General features: G+C 40.0%; 1 protein-coding gene across 1 annotated transcript in view; it reads right to left on the bottom strand.

Annotated features, from left to right (window-relative positions):
- rngtt (RNA guanylyltransferase and 5'-phosphatase) overlaps positions 1-22,092 on the bottom strand; it is a 110,283-nt gene that overhangs the window by 13,542 nt on the left and 74,649 nt on the right. Inside the window, exons 13-14 of the mRNA XM_063495143.1 lie at positions 14,670-14,770; positions 4,801-4,867 (exon numbers count right to left, since the gene is read on the bottom strand). Of these exons, the coding sequence (XP_063351213.1) occupies positions 4,801-4,867; positions 14,670-14,770 (168 nt within the window). The remainder of the gene's footprint in view (positions 1-4,800; positions 4,868-14,669; positions 14,771-22,092) is intronic.

Below are 22,092 nucleotides of genomic sequence, written 5' to 3'. Positions count from 1 at the left end.
GCAAGACAGAAGCTTAGCTCGTTGCAACATGGCAAATTGAACCTCCCCCACCCTCATTCAGATCTGGCCTTTGGAACTGTTTTGGTCTTCATGTGAAGTATGACCCTGAAGGTAAGCGCGTCATGGACAAAATTAAAACAGTATGTCGGATGTGCCACGCAATGCTCAATTACATGGGTGGGAACTAGTGCTTAGCGCAGTTTGCTCGTTAACGTGTTGACGCTGTCCAGCCCCACGCACGGGGCGATCCGCGGTAGCTCGTTAACGGAGATTTGCCGTGTTGTGGCATTAATGTCATTTCAGATTAACGCTGACAGCACTAGTGGGAACACAACGAATATGACTGCACATTTACTCCGACATCATCCTAGTGCAAAGACAAGTGGAAGCAGACAAAAACAACAAGCACGCATGCTACAAACTTTACCCGAGTCATTTAGACAGCCGTTAGCACATGATTCTCCTTATGGGGACCTGATATGTTTAATATGCTGCTGAGAGTATACCCCAGAAGAAGCGTATAGTATAGCTTTTATTTTGGAAAGAGCCATTTCTCTGTAATAAACTCTCTTTTCCAAAGATGAGGGATTTCTCCATGAGATATTTATGTTTTTATTACTTTGTCGTTTCAGCAACATTAAATTTAAAAACTGTACTTTTGAGTTAAAATATATATTTATAATTTTAATAAATGACAAATTAAAAAAGCATGAACATTTTTTGTATCGAAAAAATATCGAACCGTGACACCAAAGTATCGAACCGAACCGAACCGTGAATTTTGTGTATCGTTGCACCCCTACTACAGGAAATTTGTCCTGTAGTGACAAATTTCAGAGTTCAAATGTATTGAGTATTTTTCTGCAACCAGGTTTTGGGTGCTACTCCATCCTCTTGCCCAATTATGATCGCTTCTGGTTCAAAAAAAAAAAGAAAAAAAGGCAATGGCAGAAATGCAAACTTGATGCTTCAAAATGACAACCTGCAAACCGAATGCTGACGTCACGGTCGAAATGTTTTTGAAAGTCTAGGAATAACGACAACCCAAGCGTGTGAGTCAACCCCAGTTTGTGAACCTGTATAGTCAAAAAATAAAGGTCTAATTATGTAACACAAGTTAAAACACCAATGTGGGTGGACTACTGATGAATTTACAGGAAAAACAGGGTTTTATTTTTGTAGCTTTATCTACTGGTTCTGCAAACAATGGTATCAGTGTACAAAAATAATTGTAGTAATCTCCACTTCTAATTGGATTTGCATGTAAGTATTAGTCAAACCAGACCAGCAGTATACCAAGATGTTTGCTAGTCTTTGGCCAACATTACAGAACAGCAGGTAGAGATTTTTTATGTAGGGTATAAAATGGTACAGGCATTAATTATACCTTATCACGTTTTCTGAAGTTTAACAAAGCAAAAAACAAGACAAGAAATCAATACATAACTTCTCAAAACTATGATTCACTGCAAACCATGCGAAAGACAAAATGGTGATGAATTGTATGTTTACTGACTTCTCTGCAAACATGGTAGCGCAACTTCAAAAAGTGTAAAAGCTGTACCTTACCACTGTCATCAACACATTTCAAACTACACAACTTTTATTTTGGATGTTCCACTTTTCTATTTCTGATACACGTTTTCAGTTTGATCACAGCTTGGTGAGTAGTTGGTGAGTGTTTTCTCACAAGTCAGCATCCTCCATGCATACCATGGGCGCCCACAGCAATCTGCCAGTGACCAAATCAATCGTAAGGAGGTTTTCAGTGCAGCACACTCTTGATGACTCAACCTACAGCAACCACTTGCTAACTGGTCAAGGAGTACCCATCGTTTCCTAGCAACCGTTGGTTGTCAGGGGGTCACTGATGGGTCTCTCAGCCTTAGTGAAAGGGGCTTTAGCAATCGATTTCACAGTAACCTCCAGCAACCAGTTGGAGAATACTCATTTCAAAGCAAGTGGCGGTTCCAAGTAAATCATCAACCAGTCTCTAGGCCTAGGCCTGTGGCTGCGGCCTAAACCGCGTCACAAATAAAATCCTGTTTCCAAAAACGCTAAGATGATAAAATAAATAAATAAAAATTACACAAATTTACAAATGATTCATACTGTGCATTTAATTAACGTATAAAAACAACACATCAAAAAGAAGAACATTTTTTGAAGTGTTTTGAAAAATATGCTCATAATGAATTTAATGTGAGCAACATGTTTGCAAAATTTGGGATGGGGATAAGAAAATACAGGAAAAACGTATTAAATACTGCTATAAATAAATAAATATGATAAAAATAAATACTGTTATGAGTGCTTTCAGTACTTGTTTTTTTTTTTTAGCTTGTAATTGCACTGACTTGGCTTAAACTGTTTCCAGAACATTACTGTTTTTATTTACATTACATGGCTTCAAATAATTTCTTTCTAAGTTCTAATTACAGCTGAATTTTTAACAAACAGCAAGTCATAAATAAGTCCAGACATGCTTATCATAATTAGACCATTTTTCAGTAAATACTCATTAACTCCAAACAGTGTTTAGAGAGCCACGCAAATATTTTCCAGAAGTCTGCTGTCTCGCAATATTTGTGAGACAGCAGACTTCTTTCTGAAGCGCTCAGCTGATAAATTCTCAGACAACATCCCTTCCAAATATTCACTTTACCTATACCCCGTAGGTGCAAACAATGTAAGAAATTACAACAATAAGGAACTAAATTGGAAGATTGAGCCAATAAAACAAGTGTTCGTGAAGATTACAACATTTTTCCTATCACAGACAAAGTTGGTTTGATTTCCCTCAACAGAAGCCAAACGGATTTCAATATAGTGGAAACTGGATATGCCTCCGAATGCATCTAATAGGCACGTTGAAATTACTAGCACGGCCACAAGGAAGGCGATGAATGTCAAAACCATTGTGTGACAGAGCACAGCAGACAACAAACGCACACACAGGCTGTGTAGAGGTGTCAGATTTATCAGGAACAGCCTTCTGACTAAAACCACAAGTCATCAAGTCCTGCGATGACAAGTAATTACCATTTTTAGCATATTCACATTCGGACTTACTGTAAAACACATTTTACCACAAAAATAACAACATGTAATCTGACAGAGGATGACCCCAGGGCTGCAGCTTTTGCTCCGACACCCCGTGAGAAGCTTAGAGACCGAGCAGTAAACAGAATCTGCCGTGTTTGGTGACAGAGCCCAGGGCTGATACATGGGAATCTGGCACGACAAGACGATACGATAGGGAAAAGAAAAGCTTGTTTACTGTGTTTTTGAACCATGACTGGAAAGGCTACAAATGCTACAAGTCATTTAGTGGAAATTTAAAGCAAAGTAAAACAAACGGAAACACATGTTGCTCGTCAGCTGCCTCAGACTGGCAAATTTTCATTCTAAATTAATGGACCCTAACCTATATATGATGGTGATGAGATGGTAGTTATCACTGGAGTGCACAGGACCGAGTCTGTGTTGCTGTGGGTCAAATGTCTGATGATGTCATCTCAACTGTGTATTCACACACAGCAGACATTATGCAACTATGAAACCCGTTGAACTGAACATCACTGTTATGTGGAGCTTCCAAATGCATTTTTTTTTACCACTTTTTACAGCAACATGCATCAATTTAACATGACACAAGCATGATGAAAAGCCACATAGTGCGTACTCATTCTGTAAGAGTAACTTTCCAACAGTGCATTTGTTGTGTTCTTGCTTCTATGCTTACCTGCTCAACATCTGTCAAGCACCCAACGATTCAACACAGTCTCTAATAGGTAAATGCATTATCCTATTAATTGTTTCAACTTTTGCAAGTCAGAAAGTCCAGAATGGCCTTATCAACTTTCTGCATCCTGGAACATAAATTCAAATTATTTATGTCTGACACTAAACAAAAAAATGTCATTATGGCAACTTTCATAGAAAAAGGTGTTGATATTAATTACCAAATTGCCCAAAATTTAGCATTTGAATGTTATGCTTGATTAATTTCTTCTTTTCAGAGAAGTCGAGTGTAGTTGTTGCAATTTGGATTTAAAAATGTCCAATTTGGGATTTCTAAAATATCATTATTTTATCGTTTTATGGTAGGTGGTATAACACATTTTATCAGCACGGTACTGCAGATATATTAAATGTACATATACAATTCTGCTACACTGAAACTCCATGTTATCAAACACACATGTAAGTTTAATGAAATATCTGGGCAAACAGTTTAACCTTCACTAATGAGATTAGGTATTTTATGTAAGAAAAAGGAAACTGCAGCCATTTAATTTAAAAATATGAGCAGTAGGCAGAAAAAAAATTCTTATCTGATTAAATATTGTGCTGAATGTATCTAATAACCACATGTGAAGACGTAAAAGGTTCTAGAAATAGAAATAAAGCTACTTTCGGCTGCTCGCTTTTTCACAGCAGGTTGTGCCACAGATTTGTTTAATGACGTACCTCCAAAGGAATTTCTGCTTTTTTCTTGGAGGATTGAACCTGGGATCTTTGCACAAACCACTACACAATGGAGCCACTGGAAGTAAAAATTGAAGCTAACTGGGGAAAAAGGCGACTTTAAATTATGAGAAAAAGTGTTCATGGAAAAAGAAAATTAAGATTACACTTGTCAAAGTGTTCGGAGTACTCATTTATATTCAACTGCAGTGTTGCCTAACCACACACCTTTAACAAAAATCTGACATTTTACGCAAAGCTAATTTAAAGCTGGATGAGGATGGAGGCTTTGGTTTTTTGGTACAATGCAGAATTTATTTTATTTCTCACCTTCATCGACGCAAAGGGCCTGTCGTAGTTGCCAACATAGAGGAAGCCAACGGTCTGTGGTAGCAGCCTGCAAAGACAAAATGATCCCGGTTAACACCAGCAACACACTCAGCACAGGATCTCAGTAAGAGCTGCAAAGAAATCACTACGTCGCTTGCATTGTGCAGCTAGTAACAGAATGGTAGAGACGTGAGATTACACCTCTCAAAGCCCTTCTGTCACTCGGCACAGCTTGATGTTTTTTAAACTGGAGTATAGGCGTGTTTATAGTGCAATGCAATAATAAAGTCTAAGTCACATAAAGACTAAACAAAACATCATGGACATTGTATAAAACTAATCTCCAGGTGACTGTCATCTTAACAGGCTGTTGGGTTTTAAAGTGCAGGTTTTGATCTTGCGTGCGCAGCTCTCAATTCGACAAACATGTGTCTGAGAGCTCACCAACAGATGTCTTAATCACATACTGTTCCCCAGCACGCTCCACCAAAAACACCCCCATGTGCCTGTAGTTATTTCCAGACACTTTGTCTGATGCTATGTGTGCCACAGACTGCGCATACAAGCATTGGCACTGGCTTCATATTAGTTAACCATTTTTAGAATGAAAATAAGGGGGCCGCTGAGCTAAAGTGACGGCTAAACAACAGTGCAGTTACACAGTCTGATGCAGCACAGAGATTTCAGTCGGAGCTGAAATTGGAGACCATCTTTCCATCCATTTCAACCCCCTCTGGTCTAATGATAGCTAGCAGAGGCAGGAAGGAAGCAGCAGGAGACATTAAAAGAGCCAAATAGCCATGCAGTGATGGACACTGTCCAGCGCCAAGATCTTACAACAGCGTGTCCAGTCCCATCATTACTTCAACTATTACTTTGGACCTACAAATTGTGACCACTTTTGTAAACATGCAGGATTCAAAAACAAGAAAAGTGCCCTCTTGCTGACACCATTTCTCCTAAAGCATCCATGAGATAGTCCCAGAGGCCATACAAAAGGTGCAGAAACAGATAAGATTGCGGTTTGCAACACAGTCTCTAAAGCAGAGACTCTTTTGTTGTGGTTCACAGACTATTGCACAGCTCTAAGCTGATGTTTCACTCACAGGGTCATGTGTAAATTACACCGAAGCATCAATTTTCCTCTGAGCTGGGGTCAGACGAATAGTGCTACAACAAGAGAATTTAACCATACAGAAGAAAAATAAAAGGTTTTCAACACAGAACAAGGCGGGAGATTCTGTACAAACAACCAAGGCGCTGTTAAATGTCAATGCAGTCTGCAAACAGCATGAACTCAGAACTATAGTAGCTGAACACTATTCCAACAGATTTATAAATCTTTAGAAGCAAAAGATCAAACGTAAATTAAGCAAGAGACTAGAAAGGGTCATAGCACTCAGTATCAATGAAAAACAAACATATGTTTAAAAAAATGTTAATACTAGGACTGAAGCATGATAAAATACTGCATCATGCACCACTACCCTCATACCAATACTCTGGTCACTGTATCTGAACTATTTCCTCAATGGAAAGCCATTAGACGCTCTGAGGTTGAACTCAGCTTCACTAAACCCTATTAGGGTAAACAACTATAAAAGAGAGTCATTTTTGAACATGCACAGCAACCAGTTTGGACAACCTCTGACACAGGTGCAAAATACCCTACTCAGTCAAATCAGACAGCGATATGACTTAAACCGGACAGCTACAATGCCCGATTCCTCTGATGTCACAACAGTGTTCGTCACTGTCATAAAGTGGGCGTCGCATGCACCATTCAGGCAGCTGGCTCATCTAAACTAAACTATTTTCAGCAGCGAGAGTGTGTCTAATGCAAACGATCTCCTGTTGTGTGCTACATGTGAGAAAGAAAAAATGTAAACGTTTCTCTCCAGAGTAATTTCTTGGGTTGGTGGCTTAAAACAACCCTGAATTTATCCAATATGGCTTCACTGTCTTCTTGAGATATTCTATTACAACATATATCTAGGGGTGACACTGGAACACTACTGTTGCATAAATCAGCCTCCACAAAAAATATCTAAAATTCTAATGCACTATATAAATTTTTATATGACATCTTGACAGATTGATAGGGGAAAGAAGCTCCGTTGAGCTCAAGTATGATTAGTAATTCATTACCATGACACTCAGATCCACCCAGAGCGCAACCTAGCTGGTGTTCACATGTTGTAGTTAAAGATTTTGTTGTCAGACGAAAACAGTTATCAGAAATGCAACTTTTGATGTTTTCTTACGCTCCACAGCTATATTTAGAAATTACTGAGCCTTCATAAAACAAAGAGATCATTGCAGGCACCCCTCAGTAACTTCAGGTATTGCTGTGAAACTATAAAGAGCTCTTAAAATCCTATAATGACCATAGAATTATTTTTATGGTGACATTTAATCTCCTAATTGCTTAAGTCATCTTCTAATTTCTTTATCTCTTACGTCTACAACCTACCAACACAGCCCTGCAAACTGCAGCAGATATAACATATGGGACTAGTGCAGGCTATATACACTTGTATCTAGTGCTGGGCGATATGACGATATATATCGTGTGGACGATAGAAAAGTGTCTATCGTGCCATTTGTCTTCTATCGTTTCTATCGTTTCTAGCCCGAATTTTACAAATTATTACATAAAATATATCATTAACCCTTTACAACCGGTCGGAGCAGGCACACTCCGTTTTGCCTAACTATTTTTAAATCCCTGTAGAACTGTAACCACGTAAGGTAGCGCAATAATGGGTTTTTTTGCATATGAAACCGTAAGAGTTGTACTTACATCTTATTCCATTAGCTTGCCCTAGGTCACGGTTTTCTTCCACATATAGCTTTGCAAAAATTGCATAAAAAGCACTTCCAGCAACAAAAACATAATATTCCAGAAACAGGCTTTGCCGATCCAATCAGCTGTTCATAACACTTCCTAGTTTGTATACAAGTCAGCACGAACTCTCGCATGTCCGCCATTACCTGCCCGAAACCGGAAGTGACGTCATTTTCGCGGAAAATGTAGTTTTTTAGCTTCAAAGCCTATGTTGGTGTTTTTAAAAGTCATGTTTGACTTTATGTTCTTCTGTATCGTTTCTGGGATGCTTAGAAGTCAAATTACACTGTTGGAAATAGTTTATTTTGATGCACATGCTGTGTTTTTGCAAATTTGCATTTATTTATTTTTATTTTTCCTGTAGTATATAAAAAATTGTGTGTCTCAAAAATAAAACTAAGAAGACACTCAAAATAAATAAATGTAAAGATAAGCTCTGGCGGACTTGGTTCTATGGTAGGTCTTAAAGGGTTAAATAGCCTGTGCAAATATATTAGTGTTGTCTTCTCACTATACATACTCTTAACAAGAGAAAATAAAGTATTAAAAAATGATATTTTTCGCAAAGAAACTGTCTTGTGGTTTTGCAACATGGTGCTGCTTTACGTGCACCCGGATTTGCGACATGCTTTACAGTAATTCAAAACAAAGACTGCACCCTCTCCACTCGCTGTTTAAAGACTGCATACTTTCCAGATGACCACAGGTCAGGTGGTATATCGTGATATATATCGTTATCGTGATATAAAATAATTCATATCGTGATAAATATTTTTTCCATATCGCCCAGCACTACTAGTATCTATAAAAAAAACTAATATAAAGAGATGGACTAATTGATGATCATGAGTTTATTTGTTCAATATAAAAATAAATGGTAAAAATTAACATATTATGGTAACTTGTATAGCTTAGCATGATTCACGGATAAATCTTTATTTACCTCATCCGCTGTCTGAAACAAGCTGCTTTAACTTGTCATTGTCTATTATGCCAACTTTCTTCCGACTGTCTGCCATCCTGCAGATGACCATATTAAGGACATCTACCCTCGGTGACAATATCCAGATCCCTAAAAGAATCTGTCTAAAGACTCGTGTTTGAAGGGTTAGGGTTAGTAACTGAATCTTTGGCTATGCTTAACAATTTATTATCATTATGGCTACATCATTATAGGATATAGACATCGTCCACAACTGTTGTATTAATTATATAGATATCCATACATAAGAATAAGCACAATAAGATCCACTTGAATAGTAATGACTGAATCTTGCACAGTAAATGAAGTCTAAATGTAACAGCTATATACAGCTGCATGTCCTTGTGGTCATAATGATAGCAGAACCATAGTGGCCCGCGCTTCAGATGTCATCTAAAGAATTCCATTCAAAGACACGCTCCACGCTAGTTCTGCAGAATCCTTCGTCTTTGTGCTGAAGGATGAATTGCTACAAGCTCACAGCAGACTTGATGATTTATAGTGGGTGTATATTCCAAACCCTTCTGTGCTGCTTCTAAAAAGCGATGTATGTTAATTGTTTGTACACAATAACTGAACACAAACTCTTTGACACCGTGTTCGGCCTCCATTACGGTCTAAATCTTTCCTCTCTGGATGCAAATGGGGATAGTTCTCAACAGTTCAGTAAAAGAGTAAAGTACAGAAATTCAACAGCACTGACTTTGTGTTGCTCTTGACTTTTCTGGTGCATTTCCAAGGCAGGTACTTGACTGTGAGGTCTGACTGTGGATCCTTCACACACACAAAATATGGATTGCAATGTTGTAATGACACTCAACTCTCCAGAGTACAAGAGTAGTAATGAGAAGCTTGGGCTCTGGGCTCTACAGAGACAATCCAAGCCATTTACAGTGGACCATTCTCCATTTTTTAAGTTCTTAAAATCACTGCACACCTAAAAAGAGATGATGTAACCATTACTCATCCTGCCTTCAGAGAGAATACTGACTCGAATTATCCATAATTCAAGTAATCTATACAATAGTCGAGACTGTTCTATGCTTGGGAGGGGCACTGGCAATGTCCACCAACACAACCTGCTGCTTCATCTTTCCATTTCCTTGTTTTCCACCTCTCCTGTCACACAATAATCACCGTCTGCCTCTGTGCTTGCTTTCAGAGATGGCAATAAAACTTGCAAGGCTGTATGCCTCTGTGGTACGCAAAGATGTGCTCAAAGATTGATTGTGTGGGCTGATGAATAAACAGTTGTTACCTCCTTACATGCCTCTCTTTCTCTCTCTCGCTCTCTGACTAAGAAGAGATTTGAAAAGCTATACCGAGGTCTGTTGAGAGCTCATCTGCCAACAAAAAAACAAAAAACAAAAAACAAAAAAAATCATCTTTTGGGGAAATATCAGAACATTCTCAAATGGCAACAATAACGTCTGTGTTCTCCTACACACAGGGAGGACTCAAGGCGCTGACTAGTGGGCCTGCTGGCTGGATTCGGAGTAGAATGAGTGACTGTACTCTGCTGCCATCCTCTCAGTCTGCTGTAGGTAAATGGTAGCGGGCTCGTGGCTATAAAGCTGGGACAGTCACTAAGGTCAGCTGGCTCTCGAAGGAAAAGGCAGTGTTTCCAGAAAGCTGACAGCGACTCAGACAGCACTCACAGACTGGACAGCAGAAAAGAACACAGAGTTGAAGGATGTGCAGAAACAGAAAAAAGAGCACTAGATCTTACAGCCAAGCTAGCAGCTCTGTGAGACTTTACCCAGGCCCAGCGGTGCTTTGATCTACTGCAACTGCCAAGTCAAAGTTACAAGGCAAGTTTCCGCAGGTTTAATGTTTGGTAAATTGCAAACACCAGAGCTGAAGCTATCGAGAATGCCATTGCTTTTGGAGATAATAAAATTTTGACCTGATGATGGTTGAAAGAATCACTGAAGTGATGAATTTTTCCCCCCAGAGGGGACATGAGCACCTATAAAACTGCAGAATAATCCATCCAATAATTTTTAAGTCGCTCCAAACCACAAATGCCAGCCTCCTACTGCCACAAGAGGACAAATTGAAAAGATGAACAGTTATTTGAATTTGTCTTCTGGAAAAAAACAAATAAACACAATGTTTTGTGCATATCTACCCTGCAGATTTGCAGGTGCATGATTAGATTTTGTTCAAAATCAAATGTACTTTAAAATGAACTGCATGAGACTTGAAGACAATGACTTCGCATCAGCATCCTGTGTGACAAGGGAAATGCATTCCTTTCATTCATTTTCTTTAAGGCAATGTATTATGCTTTTTCTTGTTTTTATATTTAATATATTCTTTTTTTTTTAAGCTTTGACCGGTACACAACCCCCCCACCCTCACCTTTACTACAGAGCCCTCTCCCTACTCTCCTACCTCCCTCACTTCCCCCCCTCCCTGACACTATGACATCCCCCTCCTCCCCAGTTGTCAGGAGACAACTGAGGAAGCTTCGCCCCAGGAAGGCAGCAGGCCCAGACAAGGTGTGTCCTAGGATGCTAAAGGCGTGTGCTGCTGAACTTGGGGAGCCGCTACAATGAGTCTTCAACCTCAGCCTGCGACTGGGGAGAGTGCCAGCCCTATGGAAGACATCCATTGTCCCGGTCCCCAAAAAGAACCGGCCCAATGAGCTGAATGACTTCCGACCGGTGGCACTGACGTCACATCTTATGAAGACCCTAGAGCGGCTCCTCCTCAACCTCCTCCGACCACAGGTACAACATACCCAGGACCCACTACAGTTCGTCTACAAGGCGGATGTCGGAGTGGAGGATGCCATCCTGTACCTCCTACACAGAGCCCACTCACACCTGGACAAGGGGAAAGGCACGGTCAGGATCTTGTTTCTTGACTTTTCCAGTGCCTTTAATACAATCCGGCCCTGTCTGCTTCAGGAAAAACTAAACAGGATGCAGGTGGACCCCTGCCTGGTCGCTTGGATCCCCGACTACCTCACTGACAGACCACAGTACGTCAGGCTGAAAGACATCACGTCTGACACTGTGGCCAGCACCACAGGAGCACATCAGGGAACTGTGCTGTCCCCTCTTCTCTTCACACCTGTACACCTCTGACTTCTGCTATAACTTTGAATTATGCCATATTCAGAAGTTTGCGGACAACACGGCCATCATGGGGTGTATCTGGGATGACCAGGAAGAGGAGTACAGAAGTCTGGTGAGGAACTTCGTCACATGGAGTCACACAAACCACCTGCAACTCAACACCTCAAAGACCAAGGAACTGGTTGTGGACTGGTTGTGGGTCCAGACTAGGTCCACTGCCAGTTCAGATAGAGGGAGAGGAGGTGGGGGTGGACAACACATACAAGTACCTCGGGCTGTGGGTGGACAACAAACTGGACTGGTCATGCAACACGCAGCACCTGTATAAAAAAGTTCAAAGCAGACTTTTCTTCCTCAGGAGGCTGAGGTCTTTTAACATCTGCAGGAAGCTCCTGAGGATGTTTTACTAGTCGTGGTTGCAGAAGTACTGTTCTATACTGTGGTGTGCTGGGGGAGCAGCACAGGAAAGAAGGACTCATCCAGGCTGGAAAAACTAATCAGGAAGGCTGGCTCTGTGGTCGGCATGAAGCTGGACACTCTGGTGACAGTGGCAGAGTAAAGGACACTAAAGAAACTGCTGGACATTATGGACAATGCTGGGCATCCTCTGCACACGGTCGTAAATAATCAGAGGAGCCTATTCAGCGACAGGTTGCTTCTCCCAAAGTCAAGAACCAACAGACTTAAAAACTCCTTTGTCCCACACGGCATCAAGCTGTTTAACTCCTCGTTGGAGGAGAAAGGGAGGGGAAACAGGGGGACAAAGGAGGGTGGGAACAACTGAGCTGTAGTGCTTTTTTCCCCCCCACTGTGCAATATTCGCAATATTTTTTCTTATATTCGACTGTGCAATAGACTCACTCAAATGTGCAATCCACTGGTATTCCTATTTATCCATATTATATATTCTGTATTTATATGTGTGTATATATGGTATATTTATGTTTATATCCTTGCTCTCATTCCCGTTTATTGTATCTGTAACATGCAACTTCTGTCGGTGCTGTGCTACTGGAAACTGAATTTCCTGGAGGAACCCACCCGAGGGATTAATAAAGTTTCATCTAATCTAATCTTTCAAATGATGAAGTTATTGTATGTGCATATAATTGCTTTGATTGCTCCAAGTACTCTGTTCTAAACAGGTCAATGTCAAAGACTGCAAATATCCCAGGCACACAACTCTGATTGTGAGCACAGAAGCCCCACCCACTGATTCAACCTTCTGTTTGCAGAGGTTAGCCAATCAGAAGGAAGACTGTTTAAAAGGAGCCCGATATTAGAGAGGGAAGAGTAAAACAGATTTTTTCAGACAAAAGTTGAAGTACAGGACCTCACTAAGGTCCCATATTTTGAACTGTGAGTGATGCGAAGCTACTCCTTTAGTCCAATAATAAAATACTGAGCTTAAATTGAATAAAATGTGGTCAAAACATAAATCCATTTAACTACTTATCAAAGTGGAAAGACCAGGGGCCCATCTCAGATGACATTTGGTGAGAAGCATGGTAATTCCTAGACAGCGATTTTGAATCACAATGATGAATTAACCTACTGTAAGCCATTTTCACACATGCTCTGCAGCCCAGAACTTATTTAGACGTTACCAGATGGAAGTGCAAATGTCTGGTGAAGTCAGATGGGCCATCAGCTGGTCTTTAACCTGCCAGCTTCCCAGCATAAAGTCAGTGTGATGTCTTATGAAGCTCATGTGAGAATATAGCAGGTACTTCATAATGAACACATGGGCATCATGCACTCTGCTTCCTGCACTCCTATACAGGCACCCTTTCTTAAACCAAAGGAAGTACATGTGTGAATCTCCAAACCTGGTCTAGAGTCTCGAGTTCTTGAGCAAATATAGTTTTAATGGGAGAAAAAAATGGGAGCGAACTAATGCAAACTGGAACAGGGAAAACACACAAACTACACACAGAAATGGCCTGGCTCTTACGAGTAGACCAGAGTAGTTGGCCAAAAGTTGTATTATTTCTGGATGAAAGGATCATATCATATCATCATAGAAAAGTTCAGACATGTAATTAAAGGATCTGTTGGGAAATTTTATTCTATTCTATTCCATTTATAAGCTTTGTTAAAAGGATGGCAGGTTATTATTATTAACGCATAACCGTAACGTTATTACTGTAAGAAAACGACGATTTATTTTGATATATTACTGAGAAAATATGTGAATGATATCTAACAATGTTCATATTTTTGATCTGATATTACAGGGGCAAGGTGAGGGAGGTTTGAGGAGTATGTTTAAATAGTTTCCTTATTTTGTGTTATTACAGTTTGCATTATATTTTCTTTTATGGCAAAAATATAATAAAAAGACTTTGTTCAACAAAAGAAACGCCCTGGTCGCCCAGCATCTTTAATCTCTGAACCGTTTAGCTGCGATTTGACAGTGCTAACCACTGCACCACTCTGCCTCCCAAGAAACACATTTGTAAGCCTTTATTACCTTCCGATTTCCCCCTCCCCAGTATAGAATTGTTTTCTGCAGAGCTGTAATGTATACTTGGGTAATGGTTAGAGCGAACATCAGTGGAGCTGAATAATTTATGTAGCAGAGGATAATAAAATAAAAAGAAAAATCAAGAAAAAGAGGAGCACAAAGCACATACAGCATATACGAAATTTCTGGCACTTCAGGAAAAAAAAAAGTGCTTAGGCAAAATGGAAAAAGAAATGAACTTTTCATGCAGTAGCTGTGCTGCTGTAAAAGGAAGTGAACCCTGAGGCAGAAGGGAAATCTGAAAGGAGAAAAGAAATGGGATGAAATAGAAACTGAAAGATGAATGTCAAGGAAATTCAATGTGTGTGCTTTGGACTTTACACATGTGTGCACATGTGGTTGTCTCTGAGTACTCCAGTGTGTCACAAAATCATAGGTGCTATTGGATTCCTCAGGCAGAGCGTTTCCCTGGCAACAGTGACGTACCCTTCTCCTCCGACTTTGGTGATCTTGAGACGAAAGTCCACAGAGTTGAGGTTGGGGGGCTTCCATTTGAGGATGTCATCACACCTTCCAGGCTTGTACCTCTGTGGAGGAAGCCAAACCCCAACAAAATTACAATGTGGCAGACACTTTGGAATAAAAATACATGAAATGTACCTTCAAAGAAGGGGCGGGCCTATGTGAAGTAAATTTATGTGTGCGTAAAACACAAGAGAATTAACGGTTGAATAATTCATGAGCTGAGTAGAATTTTTCACACAGTCACAGCTAATGAGATGAAAACCCTCATACAAATGAACCTCTATTAAGACGCACTGTTGGCATCCAACTAATTGATCTCGGGTTAAAAATTAGCCTTCGAGTATCAAAAACGTCATGAAATGCAAACAAGCGCCTGAGTGAAAAGATTAAAAACTATTACGAAATTTGCAAGCACTCCAAATTTGAAAAGAAATGATTAAAGATGCAAAATTTATGGTGGGAACACCAGAATAGAAGTGTAAATATAAATATGACAAAGTAATATGCACAGTGATTCAACACGATTACATTCTTCACATCACTGCTGCGTTTCACTGCGCAGCAACATATGACACACGGCGAACAACATGCTTCTCTCCATCGCTTCGATTATTCATGCACGCCTGACATTTCAGAAGGACATGAATCAAGAGAAGTGAAACATGAGAAATGTAAAGGCATGACGGGTGGAGGCGGGAACAGATGACCAGATTCTGTCACTGTCAGGTTGCCCAGTAACAGAAGTCTACTCCAAGGAAATGTGTGGAAAACAGACAGGATTCCTCAGGAGAGCCTGCACCGTCACACACATGACTAAATTACTAAATAAGGAGTTCCTGCTCAACCCACGTAATGCCCCCATGGCAGTACTATAGAAAAGAAATGTAAATCAACACAGTATGAGAGAATCATCACTAAAACCTGCCCTGCTCCTTCGTGAACAAGAACAAGAAGCCTGGTGTCTGAGTTCAGCAAGCTAACAGTTTTCAATCAAGCCAATCCGATATCTCTAGGAAGTATAAAAGTATACCTAAATCGTGTGACTCTGTGGTCAATTTTCAAGGCCATTGCTGGAAGTAGCAGGTGGTACAATATGTTTTCTGAGCCTGTGCAAAGGCAAAAAAACATTTATACCTGTTCCAAATAATGATGCCTCATGGATCTCTCTCCAAGAGCTGTCTTTTATATCTCCATTTAGGTAATTTAATAAATGTGCAAAAGGGGTTACGTGTTCAGAGATTTGAGCAGTCTCTCCTTTCATAAACTCACGGCATGAGCATTATTTTATTTGTTGTTTGAAGAATGAAAAAAGCAAAGAAAAAGGAAAGAATAAAAAAAAATACCTCAAGTACATCCTTAGCTCTGTGGTTACAATTCTGACCAATTCTGACCAAGATCTTAATTCTGTTCAGGGTAATTTGTGTCTCTCTAAAGGTTGAATACAAACCAATTATCATTTTATGTTCTGCTGGAGAAAGACATGCAGATAGAATAGAAAAGACTTTGCATAATGTGCCAACACTAAAGCTCTGCTCACAGGACTAGCATTAACTGGGGAGCTCCAGTTATCTGGAATAACAGTGGAGGTTGTGTGTGAACCACATTTTGTGCAATTCTTTCAAGTTTGTAATTTAAAAGCTAAAGAACTCCAATTACCTGCCATAATTTATTAAACACGGAGATCCTGCGCTTACATTAGTCCCGTGTGAATGTGAATCTTTGTTACATGGGGTCTGTATTTTCCCCAGATATTTGTTATCTAAGCACGTCTTCTGAAACCTTTCAGTCAAGAATTTTAGAGCCTCTGCTGGCAATTATAAATGAAAGCTGAGATATCATTATGGGTGCAAATTCATGAGGGGTCATGTAACCACACATCAAGGGGACACACTCAGAATAAAGAAGCATAAACCACAACAAACAGTTAAAAAATGAATTAGTATTTTATTGTTATCTTCACCTATCAACTAACTATATCTGTTTTACCCATTTAGAAAGCCGCTGAAGGTGGATGAATTGTATTCCAGCTGACATTCCATGAAAACCAGGGTACACTTTGGAAAGACAGGTTCTATCCTTAACCTTATCTTCTGTCACAAGAACCCTCTGCATGCTCTCTTTTACTAAATCATGAACGTCCTCTGTGGTCTTGCTATAATTCCTTCTGCCTGGGAGGATACTTTTTCCAAACCATCTCAGTCTTGCTTCTCTCTCTAAAGCTTGATTTAGACTCTACGTCCTAACTTACACAGTAACTGCAGGGCTCGCAAAATCGCTAGCCCAACGTCCCGGGGCTAGCGATTTTTCCAGTCGGGCTACCAGAATCTATCCCTGCCCTGCCCGTCGGGCTATCATAGGAAGGAAAAATATATGTCAATGCTTTTGCATTCTTTGTAGCTGGGTAAATATGTCATTGGCATCGGTGAACCACTGTCAATATGTGACTAGGGCTGCTCAATTAATCGAATTTTAATCTAAATTACGATCTGGGCTTTCAACGATCATTAAAAATGACTGAGCCGATTATTAGCACCTCCCTCGTGCTTTACTCTCGCGCTGCTCCGTGTGGCAAATCGAGCGCACCTCTCTGCGTTTCGAACACAAGGCACAACAATTAAGAGGCGCTAACAGAGGGAAGCTCGGATAGCTAAGCAGAGGTTATTTGGAGAGGAGAGTGACTGCCGTTGGTTGAAAAGAGAGGTAAAAAAACCCCTTCAGTGTTGTGGAAACATTATGGGTTCGCGGAGTCAGACGTGGATCAAGTAGACATAGTGTGTAAACTTTGGTGTCGTAGCTGCACCACAGAGCGACATGGCAAAGTTCACTAAACATAGATGTTTACATTTTATTTTTTATATTGCAAACATTTGCACTGTTATCAGTATTTGCACACTATTTTATACTATTTTTGACAATCTTTAAAGCCATTATTCAATACATTGTTATTGTTAAATAAATATCATCAAATAATCGAGATCTCAATTTCAGTGAAAATAATCGTGATTATCATTTTTGCCATAATCGAGCAGCCCTATATGTGACATATTGAAATCGCATTTGAATTTGCGCTTGTTTTTTGCTTTCACTTTGCAATCGCGCGAACTGTGTATAGAGAGCGACAGTACTGATTGGTGAGTGACGATAATTTGCGCACCAATTCCTCTGACATCGTCTTATCAATCGTTAGTTTACTATCAAACATGACAAGTGAAATCTCCCGCAGGAAGCTTAAACATGTGAGAGGTTGATCGCGCAGAGAATCGCTGAGTGTTATGTGAGTGCGTGTGTAAAGGCAGCAGGATATATATTTTAGTTCTGCTGAGCCAAATAAGACCGGTCAGGGTGAAGAAGTGACAGCCAAAGAAAAGCTTACCACAAAACGGAAAAGTTATGACAAATCAGACTATAAGGCAAAAAGAAAGTGCAGCTTTATGGTTTCATGGACAAAAGAATTTCTGTGGCTGGAATATGACAAGCTAAATAACCAGGGGTGCACATAAGTGGTCCGCAGGTGCGCATTCGCTGTCAAAATAAAATATGCGCACAAGATAAGAAGTTGCAACGCGTGTTTGCGTCCATAAGATTTTCTGGAGGAGGACAGACATTTGTTTAGAACTCTTAAAGATGTCGAAGAAGCTCCTTTAAGCAATTACTTTGGTGTTCCTCCACCTCCAAAGAAATGTCAGATGGAGTCCGAACCACAAAAGAAGCGCGTATTCTAGGAAAAGTGGTTGCAGGAGGTGAGCTGGCTTTAAACAAATGATGAACGCACAGAGATTTGGTGCAGAATGTGCCATGAAAATCCCACTCTAGCAGACAAAAACAGTGCCTTTTATATGGACGCAAACGCGCGTTGCAACTTCTTATCTGGTGCGCGTCTTTTATTGTGACAGCGAATGCGCACATGCGGACCACTTATGTGCACCCGTGTAAATAACATAATGTTCTGCCGGGTGTGTTGTTGGTTTCCCTCGATTTCTGAGTTGACAAGTGCCTTTGTTACTGGGACCAGTAATTTTAAGAAAGGCCCCCATTAGAACCCATGAGAAATGCAAGAAATGGATTATTGCTCAGTCTGTAAATAACATACTAAAAATCAACCTGAAAAATCTGTTAAGGACAGCCTACTATGTTGCAAAGAGTGAACTACCACTGGCAAAATTTAGCAGTCTTTGCAAACTTCAAAAAGCAAATGTCCTAGATCTTGGTTCCACTTGCCTCTTACCTGTGATTTCAGTGGAAATTTCAAATTCAGGATCTGACACAGACTGATTCCTGTTGTACAGTTCTTACAAGTTCATAGAAATTTCTGTTCAATTACAACCAAGTATTTGAGTTGATGATTGTAATTTTTATACAATATTGTAATTTGTGTTTCAACAATTTTTTGATTAATGTTTTGTTTCCGTTACAATATTATACATTAAAGTATAATATTGTAACGGAAACAAAACAGGAAACAAAACATAAAAAAAATTGCTCCCTTTTTTATTCGGGCTACTTAAATTTATTTTGGGCTACCAAAAACTGAAGAGTCCCTGCCCGAAGGGCTACCAGGGATTTTGAAATTTTGCGAGCCCTGAACTGGACATTTCTTTTATCCCTACACCGCAAGCTTCCATGCCATTCAAGTCTTTATTGTGTGTGTTGACCAGACTTGCAGATGCATCATAGACTTAAAACTGGTTTCCAGTTATCATGGAAATTAAGTTGTAGATCTGACGCAGAAATGTAACTCACGTTTTACTTTGCCTCCGAACCACGCAACCTGAGCTGTCTCTGACCTCATTTCTAATCTTATCCCTCCTGGTCACGGCAATGAAAATATGAGGATCTTCAACTCTGTCACCTCTAGCTCCACCTCCTGTCTTCAGTCTGTTAGTGCCACATCGTCTCCAAACCATGAACAACATAAACCTTCCCTTTTGTTCTTGCTGCTACGTTCTAATAAATCCTTCCTGACACTCGTCTCCATTCACTCCACACTGCCTCACTTCTTCCTCTCTGTGCACTGGACATTGCTTTGGATGGTTGATGCCAGGTTGATCCACCCTCACTTCTTCTATTCCTTGCAACTTCATGTTTCCACCTGCCTCCTTCTCATTCTTCCTAGCTTCTACTGACTTTCATCCCTCTTTTCTCCAGTGCATACCTCCACCTCTCCAGGTTCTCTTGCACCTGCTCCCTACACTCCCAAAGAAACAAAACAAAACAAAAAAATAACTTTCAGTCCTGTAGACAGCCTCCAGGTCTAAAAAGTGATGCTAATGTGAAAGTCCCTTTAACTTCTATTCTTTCTAGATCACCTAGAGTCAAATGAATGATAAAGCAGGTACGGTTTAGGGTTGAGCTACTTTGTGACTGAGAAGTCGCTATCGTACATCTTATAAATGTGCTATAGAGCTAACACAGAGAAAAGCATCATTATGAGATTCCTTTACTGATGGAAAACTCTGAAGATAACTTTATAAACTGGTTGACATGAGGTCAGATTGACGTTATCATTTCTGGTGTAAAGAGAAGGGACCACAAGTGTTGGGTGTCCTTCAGCTTTGTCCACCGTGGAGCTCTCAGTGTGGGAGGTGGCCTTCGTGTGCCTTTGAAACCAACACACGCTACAAAAGCTTTTCGTGGTATTGAGCTAGACAGGAGGAAAAAGACGGAGTGTCTCTTTTACAGAGCCTCGACTGAGTACATCTTTTCTTCTGAAAATGTGGGTGTGGAAAGGAACATTCTTCAGTATAATTAGTTATGCTATGCAGCACAGGTATCAAAATAAGCATTAGAAAATTACTTATATCACTTTTGCAAAATAAAACATGAAATCTAAGAACTACATGGTCAACAACTGTTGATAAAATTACTTTATAAGTGAGCTGAAAAAAATAAATTAACATGGTGCCAACTTGTAAAGTGCTAGAATAGAGAAGGGCAACAATGTTTGCAGGTACTGTGGGTCTTAAAACTGACAGAACCTGTCATGTTAATGAATGGCCAGACCCCCATAAAACTCATTGCCCCTTGGGATCTATTGAGGCTTGCTCCCAACTCTGCATACTAAAATGTGCACGCTAACATTTTCAACCGAAGTTATATTTGCTTTAAATGAATGCATGCCAGCAGAGCCATAGCAACAACCTCATGAAAGCCCAATCAAAGATAAAATAAAGAGTCAACCTTTAAATTCATTTCTAAATGGAAAAAGTGCTGCCTGCTGAACCTGTGCTTTCATTACTATTGGCAGTTTTGTCAACAAGTGACTGCACACGCAAAACAAGAGCTTTATTATTGAAGTGCAAAACAGACCTTCAGACCCGATCGTACATTGAGGAACACATCTCTCATCTATCAAATTCATTTTCAGGTAATGATGTTCCATTGCATACAAATTGCTTGCTGTTTCAAGTTAGAAATTCAGAAGCTGCCGGTGTCAGCGTGAAGGGAAGGAGAAGACAAAATGGGGGGAGATGCACAGCTTGAAAGCAGACGAGTGGCTGTATAGTGTCATTAATTTTTAAAAAGGACAGAATAAAACCAAAACAAATGTCTATATCGAGTGTGGAACAAACGAATTAGCTTAATGTTTACTCCAGGAATATCTTGCATTAGCCAACACACTGAACAAAACATGGCCTAAGTTTAGTGTTGTAAATCTACTTTCAAACTTGTGTACAATGTTTTTGCTCACATATAACGCCAAGACTTTTTTCATTTCTTTGCGCTGGTGCCCTTTTTATGTCAGAGGCTCACACGGTAAAGCGAGGTGGCTTCAAAGCAGTTGTCAGACATGAACGTTCGTCAATGTCTGAAGAATCAGGCCTGGGCTTTGACCAGAGTTACTTTTTCTTACTCTTTCTTTTTTGCAAGATGTGGCACCTGGAATTCAGAAGCCTGGAGATATGATGCACATTTACTTATTGCAAATTTCCCAAAAATCTCCTGCACTAATTACAGACTAGTGCAATCGATCGAAAAAAAGGAATGTGACTGGACAAATGATTGCTACTGCGTGTGATGAATTTGCAATCTCATTGCCTCGGCAATGGCTCCTTCGAAAACCTGGACCAGGTCTTCAGAATGACTTTGGCGCCTCAGACATCAATGACACAGAGTTTGTATGTTATCATTTTGTGACTGATTGGAGTTGGAAATGACATGCAATCTGTTTGTGATAATACGGTGATTATCAGAGCCATTAAGGACTGTTTTCAAAAGTTGTGGAAAATTCGTTTGGGGAATGTTGAGCAACAAAATCAGCTGAGGCCAAAAACTGCTCCAGATTGCAGTGGCAGCTTTAGTTCTTCATGCTGGAACAAGTTTGTCATGAAGATACTTTAAATGTTAATAGACTATTCAGACCTTTTTCTTTTCCTTTCTTTGTTGT

Source organism: Pelmatolapia mariae, linkage group LG15 (genome assembly GCF_036321145.2).
Source record: "Pelmatolapia mariae isolate MD_Pm_ZW linkage group LG15, Pm_UMD_F_2, whole genome shotgun sequence".
NCBI lineage: Eukaryota > Metazoa > Chordata > Actinopteri > Cichliformes > Cichlidae > Pelmatolapia > Pelmatolapia mariae.
Note: the sequence above shows the minus strand (reverse complement) of the source record. Positions and strands in the feature narration are given on the sequence as shown.